The 27989-nt window shown below is 52.1% G+C and overlaps 2 protein-coding genes across 6 annotated transcripts in view; one reads left to right on the top strand and one right to left on the bottom strand.

The window, feature by feature from the left end:
* The first annotated feature begins 42 nt into the window (after positions 1-42).
* Positions 43-23924, top strand: BACE1 (beta-secretase 1). 2 transcript variants are annotated; one of them, XM_059181730.1, is made up of 9 exons: positions 43-743; positions 13791-13879; positions 15341-15425; positions 16066-16203; positions 17015-17149; positions 18120-18221; positions 18579-18728; positions 18981-19152; positions 19805-23924. In XM_059181730.1, exons 1-9 carry the CDS (start codon positions 483-485, stop codon positions 20044-20046), a joined length of 1374 nt encoding a protein of 457 aa, XP_059037713.1. In that variant the 5' UTR covers positions 43-482; the 3' UTR covers positions 20047-23924. The 2 variants fall into 2 exon arrangements, with proteins under 2 accessions (XP_059037713.1, XP_059037704.1); XM_059181721.1 differs by having other exon boundaries at positions 45-743; positions 15341-15557.
* Positions 23908-27989, bottom strand: part of RNF214 (ring finger protein 214) — a 44182-nt gene continuing 40100 nt past the window's right edge. For all 4 annotated transcript variants that reach the window (XM_059181681.1, XM_059181700.1, XM_059181690.1 and 1 more), the window contains 8 exons: positions 27879-27967; positions 27256-27346; positions 26956-27054; positions 26352-26728; positions 26082-26214; positions 25784-25888; positions 25421-25516; positions 23908-24532 (listed from right to left, as the gene is read on the bottom strand). In XM_059181681.1, the coding sequence (XP_059037664.1) occupies positions 24467-24532; positions 25421-25516; positions 25784-25888; positions 26082-26214; positions 26352-26728; positions 26956-27054; positions 27256-27346; positions 27879-27967 (1056 nt within the window). In that variant the 3' untranslated portion in view covers positions 23908-24466. The remainder of the gene's footprint in view (positions 24533-25420; positions 25517-25783; positions 25889-26081; positions 26215-26351; positions 26729-26955; positions 27055-27255; positions 27347-27878; positions 27968-27989) is intronic.

Genomic DNA, 27989 nt, shown 5'->3' with positions numbered 1-27989 from the left:
CTTTGACAGCCACCGCCACAAGTCTTTCCGCCTCCCCAGCCTGCCTAGGAGCTGGGAGCTGGATTACGGTGGCCTGACCAGCACACGCAGCTGCGGCCGCCCGGAGCCCCTGCGCCTTGCCCCGCCGCCCGGCCAGCCAGAGGACCGAGAAGCCCGCGGCCGCCGACCGGCCATGCCCGCCCCTCCCAGCCGCCCGGGGGGCCCGAGCCGTTCTCTCCCAGACCTCTGCTGAGGCTGGGCGCCACTGGCCAGATGTAGCCGGCTTCGGATCCGTCTCCTCCCCTCTCTCTCTGCGGATCTCTCCTGTCTGATCCCCACAGCCTGCACCCGGGGGCCGCCGAGGGGCCTGCAGGCTCCGGAGCCCTGATGCCTCGCAGCCCACTGTCCTGAGCGGCCACCACCGGCTCCCGGAGTTGAGGGCAGCAACAGGGCCGGACGTGGTCCCGGAGTGCGCCCAGAGGGCCCCAGAGGCCAGGCCCACCATGGCCCAAGCGCTGCCCTGGCTCCTGCTGTGGATGGGCTGGGGAGTGCTGCCCGCCCGCTGCTCCCAGCCCGGCATCCGGCTGCCCCTGCGAAGCGGGCTGGGGGCGCCCCCCCTGGGGCTGCGGCTGCCCCGGGAGACCGCGGAGGAGCCGGAGGAGCCCAGCCGGAGGGGCAGCTTTGTGGAGATGGTGGACAACCTGAGGGGCAAGTCCGGTCAGGGCTACTACGTGGAGATGACCGTGGGCAGCCCCCCGCAGACGGTAAGGTCTCCAGGCCAGCCCTACCGTCCTTTCTGCATGGGGGTGGGAGGGGTGCAGCATGCTGGCCCCCGCTAAAATGGGCAGGACGGTGTGGACTGGAGGGACCATCTCCCAGATGTTTCCTCTGGGATCTGCTTGGTAGCAGTCACCCCCAAAGTTCCCCTTTCCCACCTCTCGTCCCCTCACAGACTTCCCTGCCTCCCTCATCTGACTGCCCTCCCCTCGCCCCAGCCTCACACACCTACCCCTCAGTAAGGATTTGGGGCCAGAGAAACACTCCATGGGAGAGCCTGGCCTGGGGAAGGGTCCAAGCAATAGGGGCTCTGTGAACAGGTGTCAGCCCTGCCAAGCCTGAGTCTCCCAACCCTGGCACTGGGGAACTTGGTCCACCCAACCCTCAGCCCTCCTCCGGTGTTCCGGTAACCTGGGCTTCTGACCATCATTCCCAGCACCCTGAGGACCCAGGAATCCTGGCACGAGTTGGAGCAGCCCCTTGCTCCCACTGTCTGGGCTGGCGCGGGGACAGCAAAGTGAGGTTTCCCAGCTCCTCTGACCTCCACTCCAGCCCAGAAGCCCTGGACAGACTCCTGCTTCCCCAGCCCCTCCCAACTCCTCCCCCTCCCCCAGTGCCTTCGGCACTCCAGCCCCTCCCCCTCCCCCGTGCTGCGGAGTACAGGCCGGAGGGGACTGAATTGAGCCTGGGGAAAGGACTAACCACAGTCCAGGAGCCAGAGCCCCCTTCTAAGAATGCGACTCCCTCTATGAGGCGATAGGCGCCAGGGGGAAGGGAGCGTGGCAGCGTGGATGGAGAAAACACCGCCAGCTGTCCCCATCCTTCCAGCCCTCCGCGGTACCTGCAAGGTGGCAGGTGGAGGTTGCACCCTCTGTGCCTGCGTGGGTGGGGTGCTGGGGCTGCCCCCAGGGCACATCTGCCTTCTCCGTGGGTGGTGGGCCTGGGCGCGGGTGGCGGGACCGGTTCTGTATGTACTGATGTGTGTCACCTTGAATCTGAGTCTGCACTTTGCTGAGCCAACCCCCTCCCCCCAGATCTGTGGGATCTGTGTCCTGGAGGCCTGCCCTTGGGAGGGTCCGTGAAGGTGGGAGTGTGTTTACGTGCAGAGAGGGAAGAGCCACACTTCTGTGAACTTCTCAGACAGCTCTTACCCTGGATCTGGGAGAAACACAAACCTCCATCCCCCAATTACCTGACAGAAGCAAATCTTCCCAGTCCCCACGGCCCAGGCCTGCCTCCCACCTCCCAGCTGATGCAAGGCTCTGGTCTCCCCTACTTCCCCTTCTCTTTCCTGTGTACCATAACTTCCCCAGAAAGTCTCAAGTCAGGGTGACCATAGGCCCCTAGCAGCCGGGACCAACAGGAGACTAGGTATGATCAGATAACAGGGGGACTTGGAGACCTGCAACCTCTGCCCGCCAGTGTCTGCTACCGATAAGTGCTGCAAGGACTTATACCCTGGGGCATGGACACACAAAGGGGACACACAAAGGGGCTGTGGAGCCACCTGACAGACCAGGAATTCCAGCACCAACCCACAGCTTTTCCTTTTCTCAGTCTTGTGGCCTGGGGCAAATTCTGCAACCTCTCTGAGCTTAGGGCTCTGTCTCCAAAGTGGGTGAAATGAGATCTCCTTTGCAAGGTTCTCGTGAGGGATTAAGTGGAACTGTGTAGGGGAAATCACCTTGAACAATGCACCCAGACACACGGCTGACCTCTAGTACATATGAAGTCACTTTCCGCTAACTTCTCCAGCCATGTGTCTCTTCTGGGCTATGCAATGAAGCCTAAGAACTTGGATGCTCTGGGCCACCATGTGTCACACATATGGAACTCAGGGGACAGGTACTAGACTTCACTGGACCCCTGAGAGCATATGTATATTCCCCGGCATGGGCCAGAAATTGGCCAGGAGTAATTGTCCAACAAATGTCAATTCCTTCCCCCTTCCTTCCTAGAAAGGGAAAGTGGCCCTATGGTTCAAAACTGGCCCAAGGAACCATTGCTAGGGAGCCCACAGTTGGAATGACTCTGGCTCACCCTTTGGCTGGGAACCCAAGCCAGCGCCAGCCTGTCTGTACCCTGTGGTGACTTTGACTCTCTCCCCAGCACTCTCGAGAAGGAGGCCGTTTCTGCTCAGCTGGTGGGGCTCTTGTGAGCACCAGATGAGAACCTGGTGGGCAGAGCACTTTCTATACGCCAGGTGTTTAGGTTCAGGGGTTGAGAACTGACCCACCAAGAAACAGGAGATAAGTTTTCTGCCCATAAGGAGTGTAGAGCATGGAAGCCAGGACAAGGTAATCCAGAGCAGCACCCAAAGGCGGGCTCCCAGACCCTCACCATCAAATCTATTACAAACCTCTCTGGCCCCATCCCAGACCTACTGAGTTAGAATTGCGGGGGGTGGTTATCGCTCAAGTTTGAGAAGCACTGATCTGGCGTTGTACAAAGAGTGAGTGCTATAGGTGTTCAGAAGGTAAAATCAGGGAAGACCCCCCCCCCCCCCCCCGTGGGAGGTGTGCTGTGAGCAGGGTCCTGAAGGATGGCGAGGAGAGGGGAGGCTGTTCCCAGCGGGGAAGTGGCATCCGTCCCATCAAACTGTCATTGCATTTAACTCGAATGTCCACTGCTTCCCCACCGTTAGCCTGGGTCCCTGGGACCGGAAGCCGCAGCAAATGAGAGAATGAGTCTTGTGCATTTGCTCAGGGGACAGCAAGAAACCCAGTCCTGTTAATGCTGCAGGTCTGGGTAAAGAGGATAGAACCAAATCGCCAGAAGCCTTTAATATGAAGCTCTACAGTTTGGGTTGGGGTTAGCAGATATCAGGGGAAGCTTGAGTTTCTTTGTACTGGGGCTGACATAGAGAAAGCAATCTTTGAGGAAGAGACATCTGACTTTGAGGAGGAATGGGACTGAGAGGTACGGGGGTGACGGGCTCTGTCACAGCAGTCCAGGTGTGAAGCACCACGAGGACGGCACGTGGCCGTAATAAGACGGAAAGGGAAGGGAAGACCAGAGTGCGGGAACGTCCCAGGGCAGCCAGACACAGGATTCGGGGACACTGGTGTGACAGGTGAGGAGGAAGGTATGAGATGATTTTCACGATCCTGATCTGGGCAGAACTGGAAGATAGCAAGACCATCCAAGGGACCCAGAGAGCTGCCAGGAGGGGGTTGCCGGATACAAATACATACCTTGTATTTGTGGTGGCAGTTTATGTAAAGTTTTCTAATATGTTCTACATCATTTTCTTCTTGACAATAATTCCTGCAATATATACAAATGGTCTCATCCCTTCTTACAAAAGAAATGGGGAGTGAAAGTTTAAACAGTTGGCCAGGAGACCGGCCTGTAAGCTGAGACCCTTTGTCGTCTGGATCTCAGACACTCTCCTAGCCACCTGCCCAGGTGTCTGGGGGACAGGAGAGGGAGAAGAGCATTCCTTTTCATTTTCCCATGACACCTGCTCCCATGTCCCTTACGAGACTTAAGTAGTATTATAGAATACTATAACTGGTTTTTTATTTGTTTCCCTCCCAGAACATCAAGCTCTCGAGAACAAGTTCTTTTAAAAAGATTTTTTTTTTTTTTTGCAGTGTCTTATTTGTCTTTCATATCCATGATAGCGGCAGATTCAGAACACGCGCCTAAAAAGCACTGAGCGAGTGAATAAATAAAATGTAAGACATCTAAATAGAACTCATGGTGGGCAATTCTAAGTGCAGGACTGGCGCTCTGAGAGAAAGAAGCACTTTCATCCTTTTCACTTAAATGAAAGGATATCATCTCATTCTAATGGGATGAACCTCGGTCTCCAAACCCAGGATAATGATGGTTGTTAGGGCTGAAATCTGGTGGCAGTCAATGCAGTGTAGCAGATGCTTGTCGAGCACCTACTGTGTGCAGAAGAGAAAAATAATGTCATTGCCCTCACCCTTGGAGAGCCCGGGGTTTGGTGTGAGACACAGACATATGAACAGCTAAATATCATATAAGACCAAAAGCATTTGGAACAAAAAGAAGAACAGTGAGTCTTAGAAGTGCAAAGAAAGAAGCAGTTACTACTGACAGGGTGTTAGGAGAGGCTTGCTTGAAAAGGCAGCATCTGAGTATGGCCTAGAAAGATGAGAAAGCTTAGCTCTGTGGAGAGTGGGGGGTAGAAAGGCTTCGTGAAGAGAGGATGCACGAGCCTGGCTGAGAAGCTGGGAGTTGTGGCAGTGGTGCCGGGAGGTGGAGTGGAGGTTGGGCTGTATTCTGCAGGCAGGCGAGAGTTCTTTGAGTATATGAGAAGGGCAATGGTCCAGTATCATTCTGGTTCGAGGAAAACAACTCTGGGTGGAACGTAGCTGGATAGTCTAGAGCCCCAGACTAAGACCTGACTCAGGGCCCGAGGGCCTGAAAGATGCTGATGGCAGGGAGGACAGAAAGGATGGGGGTCCTCAGAGATCCAGCCTTCACGTGGCCGTTCATCCAGGAGTTCTGTGCTCCTGGGGAGGGAGAGGGAAGAGAAGAGGTTGTTGGAGCACAACAAAAGGAGTGAACTTTTAAAGTATAATATAGGTTATCAAAAGCCCATGCCTATGATTCTGCTTTAATTGCAAGGGTTAAGTACTAGTGTATCCTTTGGCGGGGGTTGGGGAGATAAGGGAACTGAGGCTCAGAGAGACTAAGGGGTTTGCCCACGGACACTCAACTAAGGAAAACAGAGCCGGGGTTCAAATCTGGGTCTTTGGATTCCAAGTCTAAATACTGGGTTCTTTCTTGTGTTCTCCAGTCTGGGACATGTTGGTTGCCTTTGAGATGCCAGGGGGCCTTTCTTGTCGATGGATCCAGCAGCGAGCTAAGCATGGGGATCTGGAAACCACAAGAGAAGTTAGGACTGGACAGGCAGACTCTGGAGTCACCTGCAGAGATGGTTTGGAAGCCAAGTTCACAAACAGGCTTATTGTTTGAGAGAGTGGAGGAAAGTGGGGAGGCAATGATTAGGGAAGGAATTTTGAATGTAGACTGGGACTCAACGGTGCCAGAGAAAATGATCAGAGAAGTAGAAAAATGAGGGTTCAGGGTATTGGAAACTGAGAAGAGCCAATGGTTTTCCACCCCCTCTCCCTCAAATGGTTTTCGACTGTGATTGGTGGGATTCTATAGAAGAACCTCAAGGATGAAGGAGATTAGGAAGAAGGTATGAGGCAAGACTTTGGACCTTTCACACCTCCCATCACCAAGCCCTCCCCCTTCTCCCTGCTTGCAAGTCAACTTTTATTGTTTTCATAGAGTGGAATTCCAGATCCTTCCTTCCTTCCATCCTTCCTTCCTTCCTATACCAAAAAGGTTGAAAACCATTGACCTCAAAGAGCCACTATCCAAATTAGACAAAGCAAGATTAGACAAGATCCCACTTCTAAGTTGCCCACCTCGTCCCTGAGACCGCAGCTCCCCTCAGGTTGCACAGAGGGCTTTGCTAGGACCCTCCCACTGTCATTTCACCCACTTCTCCTCTGCCTCCCCAAGTCAGGAGAGGAAGAGTTCAGCTGCGAGTGGGGGGTATGGGAAAGACCGGGACCTCCCACTAAGGTAGAAGGTCAGGAACCCTTCTTGGGTATCTCCAATAAAGATCTAAGCAGAAAATTCTGGTTGAAAATCTGGGGAGAGAAACCTCTCTTAAGGAAACTGCCATGTCTGACCACTAACTTCTCTTCTGAGAGTATCTGTCTTTGGGGCCTGGACAGTGGAGAGGTCTGGGCAGGAGCCAGACCCTTTTCACAGTCTGTGAGCTGCCCCAGGCAGGATGGGCCCAGAGGGCTGGGAAGCATTTGCTGACACCACGCACCCAGCTGCTGTAGCCAGTGGTTCCTGAGAGGGAGGCAGTACTCCCTCTGAGAAGAATGGGGAATCAGTAGTCTTAGGGGCTGACTGGGGGAACCAGGACTCCCTGGCCTTTTTTTCTCAAGATTGTGACAAAGCCACAGAGCAAGCTGGCTGAGCTCTGTGCCTCTGCCGTGCCAGCCTGTCCACTGTCAGCAGGTCTCTTGGACTGCTAGCAACCTGTGGCTACTCTCTCTACTGCCCACCATGCCCCCCCACCCAGACCTTGTGTCTGGGCTACACTGGCCTCTCGGAGCTGGTGAACGCCACCAGCTCTTTTCCAGTGCCTGTAGACTTTCCTTGCCAGATGGCGCGAGGCATGAGCGATGACCTCCCAATGGCTCAAACATGACCCAGGTGCCCTGGAAGAGACTGGGCTTCTGCCAGAGATCAGCTATCTTTTCAACTGAGGACAGACCAAGAGAAGATTCAAGCCACTGCAACCTGTGCACAAGGACACGGTTAGACAGTAGGAGACACTTGCTGTCTTACGGTGAAAAAGCAGGGAGCCGGTAGCTGCTGTGAGACCTCACGGACTGGGGGTGCCCAGGTGGGTTCTGTGGAGCCTGCGGGCACTGGAGAGCTGCATGAAGAGCCACCGCAGGGAGGGGACAGAGACCAAGGAGGTAAAACCTCTCTCTACAAAAGAACAACTCTTGTTCTTTTCTCTTTGGTACGTGGGATCCTGCATAAGGTTGGAAAAGGGTTCTGCTGCTAAAAAAAAAAAGAAAGAAAGAAAGAAAAAGAAAGAAAGAAAGAAGGAAAGAAAGAAAAAGGTTTGAAAAACCATCATCGTAGATCTGTTCTTTAAGAACAGACATGGACATTTTTGGTCTATTCGCCTCCATCATATCATCTGCATAGGAAGCCTTAATAAATATCATTTGAGCTGGGTTTGACACCGGAGGACAGGCAGCATCCTGTCTAAAAGGACAAGCGTGCATCCAATAAGGTTTGGGGTGACCCTGCCACCTTAGAATTCCCTAAAAACAAAACAAGCCAAAGCAGGGTAAGTGGCACCAGGGAGCCTGCTTACCCCCAGGTATCCGTCATCAGCTTCAGCCTGGAGAGAGAAGTGGAAGGCAGAGGATCCGTCTAGGGAAAGGATTTCCAGTGGGTCAGCCGAATCGGTCCAGGTGGAGGGAACCTGGACAGGATCCAATCGCTGGAGTCGTTGGAGGCAGGAGCTGTGAGCTCTGTTGACCCTGAGCCTCTCCCAGATGCTGACATTAGGCTCCTCTTGTCCTTCCTTGCCCCCTTCTCTCAGCCTTGGGCAAACTCAGGTCTGGGGATATCCACTTAGGCAAGCCGATGAAGCTGACTCGAGGCTCTGAGACCAAGGAAGCCCTTGGTCTAAGAACCCGCGTGGAAAATCCAGCCAGTGTCGTGGCTAAGGTGGGCATCAGTTATTGTCACCATAGACAGTCCCAGATTAAACTAGTCTCAGTCAGCGTGGGACTGAGAAGGAATCGCTGAAGTCTGTAGGGTCACAGGGAACTGCAGGAAATTGGGCAATTACTGTCAGTGCAGGAAAAAAATCATTATGGAGCACCTGCTAAGGGTTAGTGATGGGTAAGATAATAAAATAAGCCCCTACCCTTGTGGGGCTCATAGTATGGGGGACAGACATTACATAAATGATTAAAGGTTTTATTTATTTATTTGACTCACAAAATGAGATCACAAGTAGGCAGAGAGGCAGGCAGAGAGAGAGGAGGGAAGCAGGCTCCCCGCTGAGCAGAGAGCCCGATGCAGGACTCGATCCCAGAACCCTGAGATCATGACCCGAGCCGGAGGCCAGAGGCCCAACCCACTGAGTCACCCAGGCGCCCTACAGAAATGGTTAAAGGCTTGATGAGCAATATACAAAAAGTACAGTGGACCTACAGGACCTGCACCTTATCTTGGCTGGGGGTGTCAGAGCAAGACCTTTGGGAGAAAGGATATTTACACTGTGACTTAAAAGATGACTAGAATTAGCCAAAACAGAGAGAATATTCCAGGCATAGGAAAGAGCATACACAAAGATGCAGAGCTGAGATCATCATGCTTTTGAGAAGCATGGTGAGGGAGGGGGAAAAGTGGTGAGAAATGTTCATTGGAGTTGACCTTGGTAGGTGAGATGCCCCCAAGGACAAGGATTTCAAGATTGAATTTGGATTGTGAATCCGATGCTATGTAACAAACTACTCTAAAACTTGGTAGCTGGGAACAAGAGTCACAGTGGTTTCCAGGATTGTGGGGGTTCGCTGTGGCTCTTCTCCAGGTCTTATCTGTGCTCACTCACGTGGCTGCATTCAGCCGGTGGGTGAGTGGGGTGTCTGCTGGACCTCTTTCTCCATGAAGGCTTTCATCCTCAAGGAGGCAAGATGGAGCTTCTCCCCATGAGTCTCAGGGTAGCATTCCAAGAGGAACCCAGGGCACAGGCCTTCCCCAAGCCTCTGCTTTCCTGCTTTGCTGATTTCCATTGGCCAGAACTGTCACATGCTCAAACCCAGTGTCAACGTCAGGAGATCACACAAGAGCCTGGATACAGGGGTATGTGATTCGTTAGTGTAGCAATCTACCATATACTTCCTCTCCAAGTGAAAGACGGGAAGGTCAAGGACATCAAAGACCAGATGTGGAGTTGCCTAGAACCCGTGGATTCCTATCCAGCTGTGTGGATCATTGTGTAGAACGGATCAAGTTGCTCACTCATTCCAGATGTCAGTTCCTTCTCTATAAAATGGAAGAAAGCCTTCTACATCTCAGCCTCAGGTAAAAGGCTTGCTAGACAAGTGTGTAAGAGCTCTTCCCCCATCAACACAGAGACCCACATAGAAGGAAAGAGACTTCCTCTTTGATAGGAAGAATTAGAGTTAAAAAGCTCCCTCCTAGAGCCCCAGGATAGGCTACGAAGAGGGGTTGGGATCTTAGTAACTAGAGATCTTTCAGAGTTGATCTTTCAGAATCTCCCTAGGCTAACCAAAAGATGACTCCCAAAGGCTCTTTTCATCCAGAATAACCTGAGCTGTCCCTGTCTGCTAGTGAGAGCTGGGACCAAGACAGGTGAGATTTGGGGAACAAAGAGTTTACCCAGAACTCACTGGCTGCACACCCATCTCATCACCCAAGATCTGTTGCTGAAAACCCCTCCTCCAGGGGAGCCTGGCCTACCGAGTGAAATGGGCAGGTGTACCTTTCCCTAAGGGGCTTGTTAGCACTTCCCAAGAAGTCACCATCCCTCAGAGGCACCCAGTGACACATTTGTTTGTTAAGTGATTGGCTGTGACCTAGCCCTGACCCTAGGTTGTGATCCCCTGGGGATCTAAATACAATAGCTGCAGAGACTCCCAAGTCAGCCTGGCCCTAAGGGATGGAGAAGAAGATGGCTCCAGGACCCTAAGTCTAGCGTCCCTTTCCCATGTCAAACCACAGCCCTGGCAAAGGGAAGACAGATCTGAGCTAAAGCGACACCTCAGAAGGCCCACAGCTGGGGAGTCCCTGTGGCATCTCTGCCACCCAACAAGCAAGACAGACTAGCTCTTTGTCCCTTCTGCCAGGCACCGTGATACTCACTGGGGATACAATGGGGAATTTTTAAAAAATTAGATACAAGGGAGATGAGAGTTAACATGAAGCTATAGAGTGACACATTGTATGGCAGCATTTTCATAAGAGCGTCTGACCTGGTCTTTCCCTCTTAACGAAGTCATCCATTCTGAGCTCGGACCACAGGATGGTGGGAGATGAGTAAGACACACTCGCCGATGGAGAGGAAGTGGTCTGGGCAGAGCGAATGGCCTTCAGGGGGAGGACCGTGGCTGCTCTGAGGACCTGTGAAGAGGCAGGTGTAGCCGGTGGGCAGGGGTCTGGGGTGTAGAGAACAAACAGGGCTGAGTGTCCAGCCATGACCTGACAATGAAGGGCCACGTAGGACATGCCAAAGCTTTAAATTTTTGTTTTAGTCGCAAAGGAAAATGATTGACATGGAAGGCATGTACCTAGAAAAGACCACCCCAGCCACAGCGCAGAGGCAGGTTGGAGAGGTCAAGGGTGGATGGACGCTGCCAAGGCCAGTTGAGAAGCTATTGTGATAGTCCAGAACGTGGCCCAGGGCGGCAAAGGAGGTGGCCAGAGAGGAGTACATTCACGAGACTTTTGAGGTTAGTTAGATAGGACTTGATGCAGCGGGGAGAGATGTGAAGAAGAGGAAGGCGTTAAGATGTCCCCTCAGTTGCTGACTTACAGAACAGATGGACGGTGACGCCATCCACTGATACAGTGAACGCTGGGAAAAGGCAGATGGGTGGGACTGTGGAAGGTCGGCTTTGGACATCCTGGTTTGGAGGGAGTACGCTCTGTGCTTCTGGTGCTGCACGGGGAGGAAAGGGCTTAGGGCTCTGAGCTTAGGAGTGGCGGGCTCCTAGGGGATCCTCGGAGCTGCGGCCACAGGGGAGGTGGCTGAGGGAGAGCAGAGCCTGCAGGGAAGAGGGCTGAAGCCCGAACCTCAAGAAGGGAGCCTGCAAAGCAGACAGAGGAGATCTGGTCAGAGCCGTGGGAGGACACCCTACAGGCCAGGGGGACAGGAAAGAGTTTCTGGGAGGGAGACGTCCTCACAGGCAGAGGAGGACTGATTTGAAAATGCCTTTTGTATTTGGTGACATGACGTCTCTGGTAGCTGTAGTAAGGGCTGTTTCATAGTGGAGGGAGGGGCAGCGGAGAATGGGCTTTGGGACGGGTTGAGGAATGAGTGGGAGGTGAAGAAATGAAGACAGCTTGGCTGAGAACTTTGGTTGTGAAGGAGGGGCGGGGAGCTGGAGGTGGAGGTGAGATTGAGGAAGGTTTTTAATGGACAGACTTGAGCATTTGTAAATGCCAGCAGGAGGAACCCAGATCGGGGTGGGGGGCAGAACGGCAGCGAATCCACTGGAGGGAAAGGGTGTAGTTCCCAGTGTCGGGCACCCACCCAGAGCAGGGGAGGGCCAGCCGAAGGAAAGGACGGGTGGACAAGGCCATAGGCAGGTTGCCAGGACTGGCTGTGGGGATGAGGGAGGCCCCCTCCGAGAGTCTCTGGTCCCAGCAGTAAGAGGCCAGGCGTCCCTTGCTTACAACCACTAACCCTCCTCTTCCAGGCTGCCCTTACCTGCCCTGCGTCAGGATGAGTAGTGGCTCAGCTGCCTAAGGCCCCTGCCCTGGGACAGACCTCCTTGGGAGCCGGAGGGGGGGGAAACCTGCCCGGGGCTGGAGTAAGAAGTGTTAGAAGGACGAGACCAGGCAGGAATCCTTCTCCCAGAAGCCAGGAGCACTTTGCAAAGAGCAAACAGACAGCTGGCCATTTGCTCAGGAAGGAATCTCAGCTGTTTGTTTTGGTTTCTCATTTTTTTGTGGCGGGTGGAGAGGGGGTGGCGGGCAGACAGGGCCTGAACTCCCAGTGTCAGGGGGGGTGGGCTTGACCTGCTTTGAGGAGGAGGAAGGGGGAGGACTTCCTCAGCTGAGAAAGGCTGGGCCTCCTGGCTCAGAGTGGTTTGCAGGAGGGGAGAGCGGTTGGGAGGCCTGGACCAGCTGGGGCCTCAGAAAAAACCCTGTGCCAGAGCGAAAGGTGGTTGTGTTTTCCTGGAGCTGTCAGGCACACGTTACAGGGAGCCCTCTCTTGCACAGTCCTGGGGACCCTCTTTCTTTGGGGTCCAGTGAGAGGAGGAATCCCTGGAAGAATGAGGCCAACCCTAGGGCTGGGAGCAGAGTCCTGGCAGGTGGGGGAGGGGGTGCTAGGACGGGGGCGGGGGGGGGGTGCGTTTTAATCATTAACCTGGTGGACTGAAATCTGAGCTTCTGTGCCTCCAGCTCTATTGATTCTGAAAGCACAGCATCTGGAGCTGGTGGCCACTGGGAGACCCTGGAGAGGGCCTGGGGTAGAGACATGGAAGAAGGGCTGGCAGGCAAATGGGAACCAGGCCAGGAGTAGGGGGCTGGGGAGGAGGGCGGGGCGGGGTCAGAGGTCTGGGCCACTGTGGGATGGAGAGGAGGCGCCTTGGCAGGAGTGGGGGGGCAGGCAGGAGGCCCTCTCAGGCATTGGGGGAGGTGCGGTCTGCAGAGCCGCAGGGACCACTGAGAACAGGAAGGAGCCCGAGGATCTGGCAGGGAGGAGGAAACTGAAGCCCAGAGGAGCACGGTGACTTGCCCAAGGTGACAAGGTCAGAGCCTGCATCAAAACTGAGGTCAGCTGACTTCACTGCACTGAGGAGAGAGGACGAGGGAGTAAAAGGGCCCTGAGGTCAGGGTAGCCGCTGAGCTGATGGGCATGAAAAGTCAGCAAAAGAAGGCTGAATTCTCAGGGTTCCAGGTTTCCCAGGACAGGGGCATACGCTCTTTTTGCCTGTGAGGATACTACTGGCATTCAAAACATGGCTCTAGACTGATCAGGCCATTGAAGGAGAAAGGAGGGTCAAGAAAGAAATGCTAGAAGGAGCTGCACAGCAAGGGGCACCGGGAAGACACCTGTCCGTATCCATCTTAGCCAAAACCCAGGACCCTGACAAGATGGGTTTTCACTGCGACGGCAGAGTGGGCTCCTGGCTCCCTCCTATTTTCTGATAGTAGGACTCAGAGGCCTGTGTCACCTCTGAGACAGGAGGGGAGCCCTTCTTGGGGAGCCACATTCTGGCAGGCAGGGTCAGAAACATGTGGCACCTACAGGCCGTCCTGGTCCCTGTAGCTTCCCTGGCCAGTGCCAGCTCCTAGAATAGCATTTCCAAGCTGGACGGGGATGTGAGCCCAGCTGCCCGCTGGGTGATATGCTTCCTATGAGGACCAGAGGAGGGAAGGCGTGAGCTCGCAGATGGACTGGGACAGATACCTGAGGTAAGGGCAGTCTGAAGGTAGAGAGAAGAGAGGACTGAAAACCACACACACGCAGAGATCACACGGCTCTGACAACACAGACAAGGTTAGGATTCCATAGAGAAGCCAGGAGCAGGCACAAGGCCATGCTGAGGGTGTCCGGGGATGCCACATTCTGTCGGTGGTCATGGTGGTAGCAGGCACTAGGCTGTCCAGCCCTGCATCCTAGAAGCTTCTTCCTGGACATTCCAAAGGGAGACTTTGTTGGCTGTGGCATGAAGGACAACAAAGGCAGAGAGCCCAGAGCCTCATGTCGGTAACATTTTTCTCTCCCCTTTCTCCGACAGCTCAACATCCTCGTGGACACAGGCAGCAGTAACTTTGCGGTGGGGGCTGCTCCCCACCCTTTCCTGCATCGCTACTACCAGAGGCAGCTGTGAGTCCTGGGGAGAGCTAGACAGAAGAATCCTTCCCAAGGATCCAGGGCCCAGAAGGGTCAGGGGAGGGCTTTGGGGAGAAAGATTAGCTCCTCAGATCCTTTCCAAGAAAGAGTGGAGAGGGGGGATTTGAGGCACTCTACTATGGGAAAGGGTAGGTTGAGGGGCCAGAAGGAAGTTCTTCAGGACGGAGGTGGGGCAGCTTCCTTGGGGAGGGAAAGAAGGAAGGAGAGGAGCCCCAAAGCTCCCAGAGCCATCTCAGGGTCTTGTCTGTACTTGAATTGGGAGACATGGAGACTTTACCTCACCCCACACCCCCCACAGGGGCTGTCAGGCATCTGGCAAGACCAAGGCGGTCTAGGCGGAGCAGGCTACCGTGACTGCTCCCTGTGCTGTGCCCTCATCCAGGGGCTGCTCCTGGTGGCATCACACAGTTCAAGGGACTGGAGGAGGAGCCTTCCATAAGCCCCACGGCCTGGACCAGTATCAGGGCCCGACAGCTAAAATGTCTCCCTGCACCACCCAGGGTTCCAACAGCCAGATTTAGCTAAGTGGTGGAAGAGAGGGTTGAAGTGAGTTTTTAAGGTAAGAGGCATAGAGATGACGTGGGAGCCTCCTTAGCATAAACACAAGTGGCGAGAAGACATCTAATATCTGAGGTGTCTCTGTGTGTGGAAATCTGTGAGGGGAGGCTTACGTCCCATTCTTGGGCTGGTAGGCAGATGCCAAAGCCGCCTGCCACATCTTCTGCCTTCCCCATCTGAAGAAGGCCGGCCGAGAGCGGGGCGCAGTGAGGACCCAGGAAAGGAATTCATTCCAGCTCCTGGCCCCAGTCCCACCGCTGCCCCCCGCCCCAGCCGGCGCACACACAGGCCTGGGTCGTGGTGCCGTGAGGCACAGGTGAAGGTCTCACGTGCCAACAGGTCTGTTCCACACAAGTAGTGTGTTAATACTTACCTGCTCTGCTGAGATGCGGTGCCAGCTCTTTCTCTGGAAGAACTTGCTGTAGAGGTTCTGCGTTCCTCCTGCCTGGCACTTTCTCTACCACTCTGATGGTACCACCAGGTCCCAAGGCAGCGACAGTCAAAGGCTCCTTTTCTCTGGGAGCCCAATGAAACCGGGGGGAGGAAGCGATGCCGCTGTTTCTCTGCGGCCGGCCGTGGCCACAATACACAAAGCCCAGGCTTGTTCCTCGCAGGGCCTGAGCTTCAGATCTAGGGATAGGAGCTGTGGAGACAGGACGGTGAGCCCCAGCAATAGCTCCCCTCATCTGTTTGCAAGGTTACTCTATGTTCTGTTCTGGGTGATGGATCTGGGATATTCTACTGAGCAGCCTGAAAGCATCTTATCTTATGTGGGATGACCCTGAGAAAAGATGAGGCCTCAGGAGTAGGTTAGATGCTGGGTCCCTGTGCCAGGGTCGTGGCATGCCTCCACAGACCTCTGCCTCCTCTCCACAGGTCCAGCACGTACCGGGACCTCCGGAAGGGCGTGTATGTGCCCTACACCCAGGGCAAGTGGGAGGGGGAGCTGGGCACCGACCTGGTGAGCATCCCCCACGGCCCCAACGTCACTGTGCGCGCCAACATCGCTGCCATCACTGAATCAGACAAGTTCTTCATCAATGGCTCCAATTGGGAGGGCATCCTGGGGCTGGCCTATGCTGAGATCGCCAGGGTGAGAGGCGCAAGGCTGAGCCCTGGACACTATGTCTGCACCACACCCTGCATGTTACCCAGGGACGGGCTTGGAGAGAAGGGGAACTGACTAAAGGTGGGACACAGATCAGCCTAAAGGATTAGTTAGTGCGGATAGTTAGTGGCAGTCTGAATCCCGTCCCTGCAGAGGTCAGGCCTATAGTGAGGGATGCTGTGACAGGTACAAGATTAGGCTCCTGTTTCTACTGACTCTCAATATCTTAAGAATAAGGGAGCCCCCTCACCCCCACCCCCTGACCCAAAAACAGGTTAAGCATATGGGGATCAAAGATCCTATAGATCTTTCCTGTTTGCACTGCCAGTGTCTCTTGCTAACCCTCTCTCTGCCAAATCTCAGTACTTCAAGATAGCCTTTGCCGAGGAACATCCCCCGAGTTTTGCTTTTGCCTTCCCGTTTAGGCAGGAGGCTGGCCTCTCCATTAGGGCCCCCTGTGTGAGGCTTCCCTCTTTGTCTCTTTCTGCCACAGCCGGATGACTCCCTGGAGCCGTTCTTTGACTCCCTGGTAAAGCAGACCCACGTTCCCAACCTCTTCTCCCTGCAGCTCTGTGGTGCAGGCTTCCCACTCAACCAGTCAGAAGTGCTAGCCTCAGTTGGAGGGAGCATGGTGAGTACACCCTAGGAGAGGGCCGGTTCTAGCCCTGGGAAGAGGGATGGGTACCTCCCCCCCACCTCCAAGGCTGCAGCACAGTCTTGGGCTCTGCTACTTAGAATCAAGGGAAACCTCTTTAAACTCGCCACCTCCACATTTCTTTTTCTATCCTTTTCTTCTTTGCATTATCCAGAAAGAAATCCAGGTACCTTGGAAAGGTATAAGATTAGGGAACTTCAAAAGAAATGTAGATAAGACCTCTGGGGCACCTGAGTGGCGGGGAGTCTGCTTCTCCTTCTCCCTCTGCCCTCCCCCATGCTCTCTAATAAATAAATAAAATCTTAAAAAAAAAAAAAAAAAAAAGAAGAAGAAGACCTCTCAAATTAAGATGATTCAGTCTGATGAACAAAAGGCAGCGATGTAAGGAGTTTAAAAGTCTATTTACTAATTAATTAGGATAACTGGTGAATGGTTCTCCATCTCTAACACACGGAGAAAATAAAACTTGTAAAAGAAGCAAATAATCATTCATTTAACATTTATTGTGCCAGTTTGGATTTAAATAACTTTATACTGAGGGCTGTGAGACTCTGAAACAAATAATTTAAAATCCTGTAAAGTCTTCCCCTGATATATTCTTAACACATTTAAAAAACTACAAATCACCACTTTGGGACAAGATTTGATCAGAAGAAGGAAGAAAAGAAAGGTGGCCTGTGAAGGGCTTTGCTACCCCCCAGAAATCTCTGATCCCACTGTTTGCTCTCTGGGTGACTTGCTGTCCCTCTGTGCCGGAACATGGGTACCTGCCTCCCTTTGTCTCCAGATCATCGGGGGTATCGACCACTCACTGTACACAGGCAGCCTCTGGTACACACCCATCCGACGGGAGTGGTACTATGAGGTCATCATCGTGCGGGTGGAGATCAACGGGCAGGACCTGAAAATGGACTGCAAGGAGGTACCACCACCAAGGGGGGCAAGGGAGAGGGAAGGGGGAGGCAACATAGGATGAGGTCAGACCCTGAGTTATGAGGTTGGGAGGACGAGGCAGAGGAGCAGGACGTGCAGAAAGGGTTGGGGGCTGAGCCCAGAACAATTGGGAGCTTAATGGTATCAGTAACACAGCAGGACCTGAGGTTGGGGGCTAGGGACTGGCAGGGCACTTGCATGGGGACCTTGTGGCTTATGGTCTGGTAAGGGAAAAAAGCATGTCTGGGCTCCAGTTACTACCTTGCTGGGCAGCCCTGGGCAAGTCTCGTGCCAGGTAGTGTGGAATGATGCAGGGGAAGCATCTGGCTTTGGAGCTGGAAAGACATAGGTTTCTAGTTCTGCCATTTACTGGCTGTGTGCCCACAGGCAAGTTACTAGGTTGTGTTTCAGTTTCCTCATCTGCAAAGCAGAGGGAAAAACAGCTTTTTCAGAGATTGTGGTGAAGACAGAAAAATAAATTTCTTCTCCCAGTGCCTGGCACACAACAGTACCCAATAAACAGCAGCTCAACTGTTTCGGTCTTCCTTACCTAGATTCTTAATGTATGTTCAATCAGAATATAAAAGAACTATGAAAAGTTAAAGCACTATACAAGGTAATTTTATTTTCAAGATTTGGAGAACGTCTGCCCAACCCAAGATACTAAGAATTAGCATTTACAGAATACTCCCTCCGTGCCGGGCGCCATTCTAAGAGCTCCGCATGTATTCATTTCATCCTTATAATAACTCTTTGAGGTAGGTGCTATTATTATCCTCATTTTAAAGATGAGGAAACTGAGGCACAGAGGCTGAACAACTTGCCCAAGGGTATAATCCTAAGAGAAATGCCAAGCCAGGATGCCACCCTAGGGAGTCAGATCTACCCTTATGATTCCGGCCAGAGCCCAGCGTCAAAAAAGGCTTTTGACTCTTCTAACCCTCCCTTCTCCATCCTAGTACAACTACGACAAGAGCATCGTGGATAGTGGCACCACCAACCTTCGTTTGCCCAAGAAAGTGTTTGAAGCTGCCGTCAAATCCATCAAGGCAGCCTCCTCGGTCAGTGGGACTCAGGGCAGGGGTACAAGAGATGATACAGTGTCAGAGGAAGTCCGTGAAGGTCACAGCCCTCAGCAAGAGCCAAACTGTATACCCTTAGATCCTTCTACTTCAATGTCTTCAGAGCGAGTCTTTGACGGGCCTTGGCGTGCTCATCACACAGGCCCCCTTGTGCAGAGTTTTGGCCTCCCTCTCCAGCTCTGTTCCCCTAATTCTTGGGTTTCAGTGTACTTTCCCCCAGTTTGGACACTCCATAGAAAAGCAAAAAGAGGGCCCAGTAAGTGTTATCTGAGAGCGGGAGAAACGAGATGGCAGAAGAGGCGGATTCCTCACTGTTCCCCTTTCTTGGCCACACAGACGGAGAAGTTCCCGGACGGGTTCTGGCTGGGGGAGCAGCTGGTGTGCTGGCAGGCGGGCACCACCCCTTGGAACATTTTCCCGGTCATCTCCCTCTACCTAATGGGCGAGGTCACCAATCAGTCCTTCCGCATCACCATCCTTCCACAGGTATGTCCCCAGCCGGAGTCGGTGGGGTCCCAGGAAGAGGGCAAGGTTCCCACGGGGAGGCAGGGAGCCGGCATGTCTTCCCAGAAGGTGGAAGACAAGAGAGCAGGGTCCGGAGGCACAAAGCAAGCCCATGGAGCTCAGGGAAGGTGGCGGGAAGAGCACCCCCTAAGCAAAGATATCTAGAAGGCTGGGGATGGCGGGGGACATGGAGAGGGGAGGACATCCTCTCCCTCTCGGACTGCTTGTCCTTAGCAATACCTGCGGCCAGTGGAAGACGTGGCCACGTCCCAAGATGACTGCTACAAGTTCGCCATCTCACAGTCCTCCACGGGCACTGTGATGGGAGCTGTGATCATGGAGGGCTTCTACGTCGTCTTTGATCGGGCCCGAAAGCGAATCGGCTTTGCTGTCAGTGCTTGTCATGGTAAGAGAGCCAGGGAGGAGGGTGTGGGCTCGTCTGTGCGTGTTCTCACCGTCCGGCAGTTAGGAGCCCCGGCCTGTCAGTCTGGGAGGTAGTCACAGTTGCCTCAAGGCAGAGTCAATACACTGTTAGAGCTAGCATCCTGGCCTTGGGCTCTGTCCATGTTGCCTGGCGTGGTGAGGCCTGCCCGGGTTGTAACCTCTGCCGGAGACCCAGAGCTGCCTCAGCCCCTAGGGAAGCTCCAGATCCCTGGGCAGCAGGCCGAGCCTGCAGTGACCCTGTGGGCTGCTACCCGATGGGGTCGAAGTCTCCTCCAGAATGGCGGTGGGGTCTTGCAAGTAGTATCAGCGGAAGCCGGTGAGCGTACTGGGCATACGTGGGGTGTCTTTTTGGTCAAATCAGAAGACTGACCTTTAGGTATCATTCCTACCGCCTGGTTCCACAGGAAAGGGTTGTTGCTCCCAGGGCCCTGGGAAGAGACGTGGTTCTACCTAGCACGGCTTTTCTGGCCTGCTCCTAAATATCTCCGAGGAAGGAGGGGCTAGAGCCTCCCCTCGGGCTCATTTCAAGGCTTACCGGGCAGTTCTTTTTGTCGTATGACCCAAACTGCTGTGTGACGTTGAGAGCTGCCCATTCGCGTTTGCCCTTTCCCCAGTGCACGATGAGTTCAGGACGGCAGCGGTGGAAGGCCCATTTATCACCCCAGACATGGAAGACTGTGGCTACAACATCCCACAGACAGACGAGTCGACCCTCATGACCATAGCCTACGTCATGGCGGCCATCTGCGCCCTCTTCATGCTGCCGCTCTGCCTCATGGTGTGCCAGTGGCGCTGCCTCCGCTGCCTGCGCCATCAACACGATGACTTTGCTGATGACATCTCCCTGCTGAAGTGAGGCGGCCCAGGGGCAGGAGACCGAGGTTTCCCTGGGCTGCATCTGGTGGTTCACTTTGGTCACAAGTGGGAGACACTGATGGCACTGGTGGCCAGAGCACCCCGAGACCCTCACCTGCCCACCAGATGCCTCTGCCTTGACAAAAAAGAAGGAAAAGCGGGCAAGCTGGGTTACAGGAGTGGCACCTGTAGGAAACATGAGACGGAAGAAAGAAGCACTCTGGTGGCGGGAATACTCTTAGGCTCCTCAGGCCTGAGCTGGGAAATTCTGCTGCTTGACACTTCAGCCTTGAACCTTTGCCCACCGTCCCTTTGGATTCTCCAACCCAAAGTATTCTTCTTTTCTTAGTTCCAGAAGTAGCGGCATCACAGCCACATCACCCCAGAGTGTGTCTCTCTGCAGAGAAAGGGCCAATGTCGTTTCCCTGCTGGCCCAAGTCAGCAGGAACGGATGCACAGTTTGCTATTTGCTTTAGTAATAGGGACTGTATAAACAAGCCTAGCATTGGTACAAAGATTGCCTCTTGAATTAAACAAAAAATAATGAGACTGAATATTTGTACAGATGGGGGCGGTTGGAAGAGAGGAGAGGGAGCACAAAGACAGGGAACAGCGGGGTTTGGAGCTAGAAAAGGCAGAACCACGACCCCTTGCCAGTCCCAGTTTCGGACGGCATCTCCAAGAAAAGCCCATCCTGGAAGATGGGTGTTGCTGTCCAGTGTTTTCTTTTCTGTGGTTGTAGCCTGACCAAAAGTGAGTTGGGAAGAAGGGCTTACCTAGCCAAAAAGCTCTTTTTAACTTTCTTAAATGAAAAGTGCCCACTAAGAAGTTCCATCTGACAACTCAATTTCTACCTGAAAGATTGCACTTGTCTCTACCCGAACCCTTTGCCCCACACGTGATACATAACACTGACATTTCCCACCCCACCCACAGCGCCCTAGGAGGAAGCAACTGGAACACAGCAAATAGAGCAGAGCTGGGCTCTGTCTTCCTGCTTACGTGTTCACTCCCTACCCCAAATCCCTATTCCTCTGCAGCTCTGTAGCTGAGGTGCTAAGAGGGATAGACAGGAGATCTCTCTAATTTAACCCTCGCAGGCAGAATCTACCAGATTCACTCAATAGGTACAGGTACCCCGGTACCTCTGCCCAGATCTCTTCCTGTTCAGTTGAGCGTAGCAGTAAGATCTCCACATGACACAGAGCTGTTTCGTCACCTTCTCCCCCCTCCGATGTACCCTCCATTACCTTGGCACCCCACAGTGGCACTAGTATTATACCCAGTGTCTGGACCGTGGGGCTTTATGGCTTTACCATCATTGCCTTCGGTAACAAGGCTGCTGGAGAAAGGCTGGCAGCCCCAGGGCTTCCATACTTCCTTCACCTCCAGAGCTCCTTAGGGGAGGCCACCCTTCTCCCCTATTCTACTCTCTACTCCCCACTCCAAATAGTACTTGGCTACCCAGGCTGGTTCTTGGGCTAGGTAGTGGGGACCAAGTTCATTTCCTCCCCATCAGTTCTAACACAGTCAACTCTGATACCAGTGTTAGCGGAAGACGTGATTCTCCTAGTAGACCCACCGGGTCCTGTTGCTAACTTGTCAACACACTGCTTCCAGGTATGGGACCTGCCTGCCGAGTGTGGAATTACCTGATGAGGGAAAGGGAAATACAGGAGGGCCTCTGGAGATCCTGGCTTCGGCCAGCTGCCCACAAGCCATAAACCAATAAAAAAAGAATACTGAATCACAGTTCTTTATCCGGGTTCTCTTCATTCCCCTTGCTCTTGGTGCTGCTTTGGACGACTGGGAACACCCCCTCCTAACTACAAAGACTGTCAGGAAGACTGGAGACTGTTTCCAGCTCGGAACTTACTGTGTAAATAAAACTTCCAGAACTGCTACCATGTAATGAAAACGCCACATTCTGCTTTATAATTTCTATCCATGTTGGGGAAAACTGGCTTTTTCCCAGCTCTTTCCAGGGCATAAAACTCAACCCCTTCATTAGTAAGTCCCAATGTCCTATTTTTTTTTTTTTTTTAACTTGTACGTACTTTTCTTTTTACAGTTGCTTCTTTTCTATCCTGAAACTATTAAGTCTAAGTATATATATAAAAAAAACTTGACAACAGTTTCTTGCTTGTAAAAATATTATATATCTCTATTTTTAGAATTGACTCCTGAAAAGTGACTGTCCCACCTCTACTCACTGCATTAGAGGCCTTTCCCACCAATCTGCATGGCTTCTACCCCCACAGGCCAGGAGACAGAGGGAAAAGGGAGAGCATGGGTGCCCCAAACTTAAATGTTGCTTTCTGACTGATCCCGAACAAGACAGAGAAGACAGCAACAGTGAGGACCCAACTTCCATACTCCCCAGACATCTGTCCCCCTGCTACCGTTGGCTTTCAAGGGGCTTTTACGAGGAAGCTGTTAAGTCCCCTCCCACTTATTCCTTTCTTCTCTCTATACTCCTTTGGCTTCAAGTATTTGTAGAAAAGAAAGAGAATAGCATTTATACCCATTCCTAATTTCTAGACTTTTAGGGAATACTGAAAAACACTCCCGGTGGCCTAAAGGCTACTGCAAAGTTGATGAGAGAGAGTATCTTTTGATTACAAGAGAAAAAGTAAATGCCCCCAGATGAAAAGAACAAAGGAACCGGTCTTCCATTTTGCCACATTTCCACTCGTGATAGCTACAAACTGGACATTAATATTTCATTAACCAAAGAAGTGGGTCACCTGACCTCTACAGAGGGGAGAACTCAGGCCATTTCAATCACCCCACAAGATGCCAATGTGGTCCTGGGAAGTCCAGCTCCTGAAAATGAAGCCAGTCAACAAGCCTGAGCAAGGAAGGCAGGAGAAGGGAAAGACTGCATCTAAGAGACTAATGGGCAAGGATGAAGGACAAAGAAGGAAAAGATAAAAAACAGAGAGCAGGGAATAGATTGGATCTGAAAGGGAGAGGCTTTGCTACCCTGATAGTACTGCTAGTGCCAGGAAGCATTTCCAGGTCACAGAAGGGGAAAAACTGAGCTGTTGGTAATATAACAACGTCCTTCCCCTGGAGCTGATTTTTTTTTTTTTTTTTTTTAATTAAGACTTGGTTTCTCCTTGTTTAATTCCAAAAGAGAAGAAAGCTGAAGCCATTTCCCGTAGGAGTACAGATAAAAGGATAGGAAAAGATTCAAAGCTCTCATAGATTCACAGCTTTCACAGGTATAAACCTAAACACCGGAAGTGCTCAATAAGCAGACATGGGAAAGCGATCTTGTTCTAGATAGCTATCTATAGAACAAATGACTTCTAAACTTGAAATCCAACTCCCCTTCATATCACTTTGGCCTCCATTTTTCCCAGAACAGGAAACATGTCCCCCATAATTTTCTTGCTTCAAAAATTAAAATCCGGCATCCCAAGATCATTCTGCAAATAATTTTGCACAGACATCTCCTCACCCCAGTGCCTGCCTGGAGCTCACCCAAGGTCACCGAACAACTTGGTTGTGAACCAACTGCCTTAACCTTCAGTGGGGAGGGGGACTAGCTGACCAGGAGACCAGAAGTGAAGGGGAAGAGGTGAGGCCTTCACAAGGTTGGTCCGTCAGAGCTTGATTGGAAGCCAAGTCAGTGGCAGCAAGGGATGGCTTGGCCCAGGAAAGATCTGTGGGCTGTGCTAGTTTCTAAAGAGAGGACTACCCAGGAAGTCAGATGGACAGAAGTTTTCGGGACGCATGGGGGAAATGGGACCCAGTTATGTTGTTATTCTTGGACTGTGAATTTGCTGATGTAAAACGGAATACTCTGTAAACCTAATGTCTATGTGCAAATAATGAGCATTAACACAGTAAAATATTCAATGGAAATTCAAACTATTAGGGTTACATTTTTTTTTTTCTCCATCAGTCTCATTTTATCCATTTGGCATCGAGTGGCTAGAACAACACTGGGGCTTCCGTGGGCTTTCGGTAAGCAAGGCATCTGGTTGGACAGCGGGTGAGCACCAGGGTTCAAATCTGCATACATGAGCCTTAAGAAAATGAACTAGAGGCTGAGCCAAATCAAAGCAGGATGGCCTTAGAGCAACAGCAGCTTCCTAGATGGTTTTTATATTGTACTTGAGAACAGCCCTAGGCAAGAATATTGTAATTTCAAGGGCAAACTAAACATCAGGCTACGATCTGCATCCCTCGAAGGAACTGCAAGGAGAGGGGGGGAGACCATTTCTGCATAATATACATACTTTCATTTACGAACATTTGAATACAGACTTTCTATACACACATTACCTATATAATAAAAATGTACATGGCATGAGTATAGGTCACTGTATAAATATAGAGTTTTAGAAATCTTGAACCCGCGCTTCCTGTTCACATCAGTTTCTCCTCTTCTTCCTCCCCAGTCAGGTCCGTCATTTAAGAGTTGGACAAAAGGGACAAGTGTCATTTGTGTTGGTCTGGGCCCAGAATTTGATACACTGGAAAGGAAGAAAGACATATCTCAGGTTTATCTGGAATGATGAGGGAAAGAGGGGAGAGCGTGCCACCGAGGTTCACTAGGGCTGAGGAAGGCATGACTATGCCAGACAGCCTCTTTCCATGGGGACCAGATGGGCTATTTCATTGGCTCTTACCCCCAAAAGACTCTTCAAAGCAGGGGAATCTATTCTTTTTACAGGGACCATTAACAATTAGCTAAGAATGGTATGGCGCTGCTTTGTGTCGGAGACCTGCAGTGGACATCCCCTTCTCGTGATCCATTTAGGCTGAGAAATGCTCCCATCTCCAGATACCACCACCCTCAAATCTTATTCAGGATTCTCCCCTAAGAATTTAGATGTAAATTCAGTTGCTGGCTCTCGGAAAATAAAAACGAACAAAAGAAAACAGTAAAGAAGGAATCATCCCTGCTGCTGGGAGACTTAACTCTGTCTGGTAACATAATCCACCATAGGAATAACCTGTCAGTCTGTGAAGATCATCCCCAACAGGCAGACCTCTAAGCTGTTCTGTTAATGGATTTACTAATCTCACATTCAGGTTCCCTATTCCATCCTTGTCTAAGCAGCCTCCTGAAAATGCTATATTTGAAACAATGGTTAGATACTTAGGTCTTATTGTCAGTGTTCCAAGAAAGTAACCTATCAGTGCTCTAGGACGTGCTGCTCACCCAGTCCCCTAAAGAGAATGGGGGGAGAGGAAGCTGGGAGATCCTAGCTGCCAGCATTCTGAATTCTGTTGACTATTAAAGCCACAACCTACTGAGAACCTCATGCTGAGATATTAATGATGAGTATCAACACAGCAACATGTTTGAGGAAACACTCAGCAAAGGAGTGGCAAGGAAGAAGGTCAGCAGCACCCACCTCCTTGTGTAGTACGTGGGTACAAGCCATTGGGTGCAGCTCGCTGGGCTGGACAAGCTTCTGGCACATTAGACACAGCTTACAGGTGGCTGGAGCCTGCAGGACAGAGGAGGGACAGCCATAGAGTAAGGAACCTCTGGGTCTCCTTGCCTCTTCTGTCCATGATGCTAAAAGAGTTTATACCAAAAGAAAGAGAAGTTCAAATACAGATTATTGCTGGAAGCACCTGCGTTTTCTCAGCTGGGGCGGCCAACAGCCCAGCTGATGAGAGGGCAGTTTTTCCCTGCACTCCACCTGTAAACCTGGTCCCTCCTCACCCCCTAGCTTCTCCACATCCCAGTTTTCAAAGAAAAAGAGCCTTACATGTGAAGACCTTCCAGGATACGAAACTTGGGCAGAAGGCAAGAACATTGGGGTACTGATTTGGGTCAGCGGAGCAGGGAACAAGGCCCGGATGCGACCGAGGGGCTGTGGGCAGAAATATTGTCAGAGTAAGGAGAGAGAGTCTGAGCAACAGAGCAGGTAACAAAAAGAAATCATTGCTTTCCCACTCCAACAAAGGAAGACAGCAGGCTACAGACCCCTGGCTGCAGTGCTGTGTGTCACCCCCAGTTCTTCCGAAACCTGCCTCTCCCCCACCTGAGCAGGTCTGAGTTCCCACCTGAGTACTGGCCGCCACCCGCTCGTGTTCAGCCAGGCGGGCTGCTACCAACTGGATCAGCTCCTCCATGGTCAGGCCTGCCATGGTGGTCCGTGCGGTCTTGATTTGCTGAAGAATGTTGGTCATCTGGGCCCTAAGAAGCCGTATGTTGAAGGAGACAGATTCTACGCTGTCCTTGTGGGAAATACCCAGGAAACCTCCCCTATTTTCAACCACAAACATTTATTTCTCTGACACATTTTTTTAAAATTAGTCCTGAAAGATACTTACTTATTGCATTGGGGGAAGCGAGTCAGTAGCTTCTCCAGGATCTTCTCCAGTTTGTCTACTGGTTGGGGCCGGGGAGTTTCAGTAGAAGCCTTAACACCACCCAAGCCTGGGGGAGGCGGGATGGAGGCAGCAGGGGGCATGTGTGGACCGTGGGGGCCAACGAGGGAACCCAAGCCAGGGCTACTTCTCCCATGGGAGCCAGGAAGGGGCGGGGAAGGCTGGCTGGGCTGGGAAAGGGCAGGGTTTAGGATTGGGAAAGACAAGGAGCGGGGATCTGCGCTGGGCATCACCATGGGCACTGTGACCTGCCCAATGGAGAAGGGCATCCGAGGAGGCAGAGAAGGATTCGGCTGAAACACCTGAAGCATGAAGTCTGTCTATAGAGCGGGAGAGGTGAAGGACAAGAGAGAAAGGACGAAAATGAAAGTTTAGGAATCTGGAGCAGAAATCAGTGAGTAATTCTTAGGCCAGATAATACCAATAATAATGTTATAATAAATAATACCAGTAGTAAAACCAATCTCTTCACAAAAGGAGCAAGTAGAAGACTCTGGCTGTGCCACCAGCACAGAAAGGCAGACTGCCCCCACGCCAGCCCTCTCACCTCTGATGGGGGTGGAGGCAAAGTGGGCGTAGGGATTTGAGGAAGGCTGCTCAGCTTGGCTCCGTTCCTCACCAACTGGATATGACTGTTAAACTGGTCCTAGAAAGAGAGCCAGGAGCAGATTACCCTTTCTGCTGAGCTGAGTAAGCTGCCCGAGAAAGAGGGCATCGTCCGGTGTCGGGAGAGCAAAGGCAGGGGTGGGGCAGGCCCTCAGTGACAATGTACAAGGTCCCTCCCAGTCACCAGAGGTGTAAGCACTGACTGAACTGTGACACAAAGGTCACACAGTACAACACTTACCCGAACATTCTTTTTCATCATCCGAACTCCGTTCAGCCTTGTCTCCCACTCCTGTTTGGAACGAACTGTCTCCAGTGTTGGGGGGGTTGACCTTTCAAGAAACCAACAGGAATTCAGAGAATTAGAGCAAGGCCAGCTCCTGGCTCTCGGAGCTAGCAGGACAGTGGCTGGTCAACCAGGGGCAGGAAGAGGCCGGGGTTCGTGCGCTTCACTCTAAGTCAGGCATCTTTAAAGCCAATTCTTAGAGAAAGAGGACCAACCACAGAGAGAGGGCTTTGGTCTGCCTGGAAATGCCACAGGGGTCCTCCAGATTCCATGGCAGAAAGAGTGAGAAACAAATCTCCAAAGATACTTGTTACGCTCTGACACCGTGAAGAGATACTGTTTATGCAGCTGGAACCAACACAATCAAAAATACAAAACTGTAAGATATGGGAAGAGAAATCACTAAACCATGGCTGTTGTGCAGACAGAGGTGGCCCTGGGGTTCCTGTGAAGACAGAGTAAGTGCCAGACTAGCAAGCCTCGGGTTTCAGAAAACTAACAAAACCAAACCAAACCAAACCACCAAAAAAATGCAAAATTGCAGGACCATTAAAACTCTCTAATGGGAGGGTACTTACTTAAGGTAAGTAAGGTGCAATTCTGCCTCTTTTTCTGCTTCTTCTAGTTTCAATACCAGCAACTCCTTCCGACTCTCTAGTGATAAGATCTAAGGAAACCACACAAACACA

This window comes from Mustela lutreola, chromosome 1 (assembly GCF_030435805.1).
Source record: "Mustela lutreola isolate mMusLut2 chromosome 1, mMusLut2.pri, whole genome shotgun sequence".
Classification (NCBI taxonomy): domain Eukaryota; kingdom Metazoa; phylum Chordata; class Mammalia; order Carnivora; family Mustelidae; genus Mustela; species Mustela lutreola.
The sequence above is the reverse complement of the archived record's forward strand: the minus strand, read 5'-3'. Positions and strand labels throughout refer to the sequence as shown.

What these genes read in the sequence shown, in the direction of transcription:
- BACE1 (XM_059181721.1), top strand. Translation starts at nt 483, where the DNA reads ATGGCCCAAGCGCTGCCCTGGCTCCTGCTGTGGATGGGCTGGGGAGTG. An exon ending in CCTATGCTGAGATCGCCAGG is followed by an intron (nt 15,558 to 16,065) that starts GTGAGAGGCGCA and finishes TTTCTGCCACAG; the next exon opens with CCGGATGACTCCCTGGAGCC. An exon ending in GCATCACCATCCTTCCACAG is followed by an intron (nt 18,729 to 18,980) that starts GTATGTCCCCAG and finishes GCTTGTCCTTAG; the next exon opens with CAATACCTGCGGCCAGTGGA.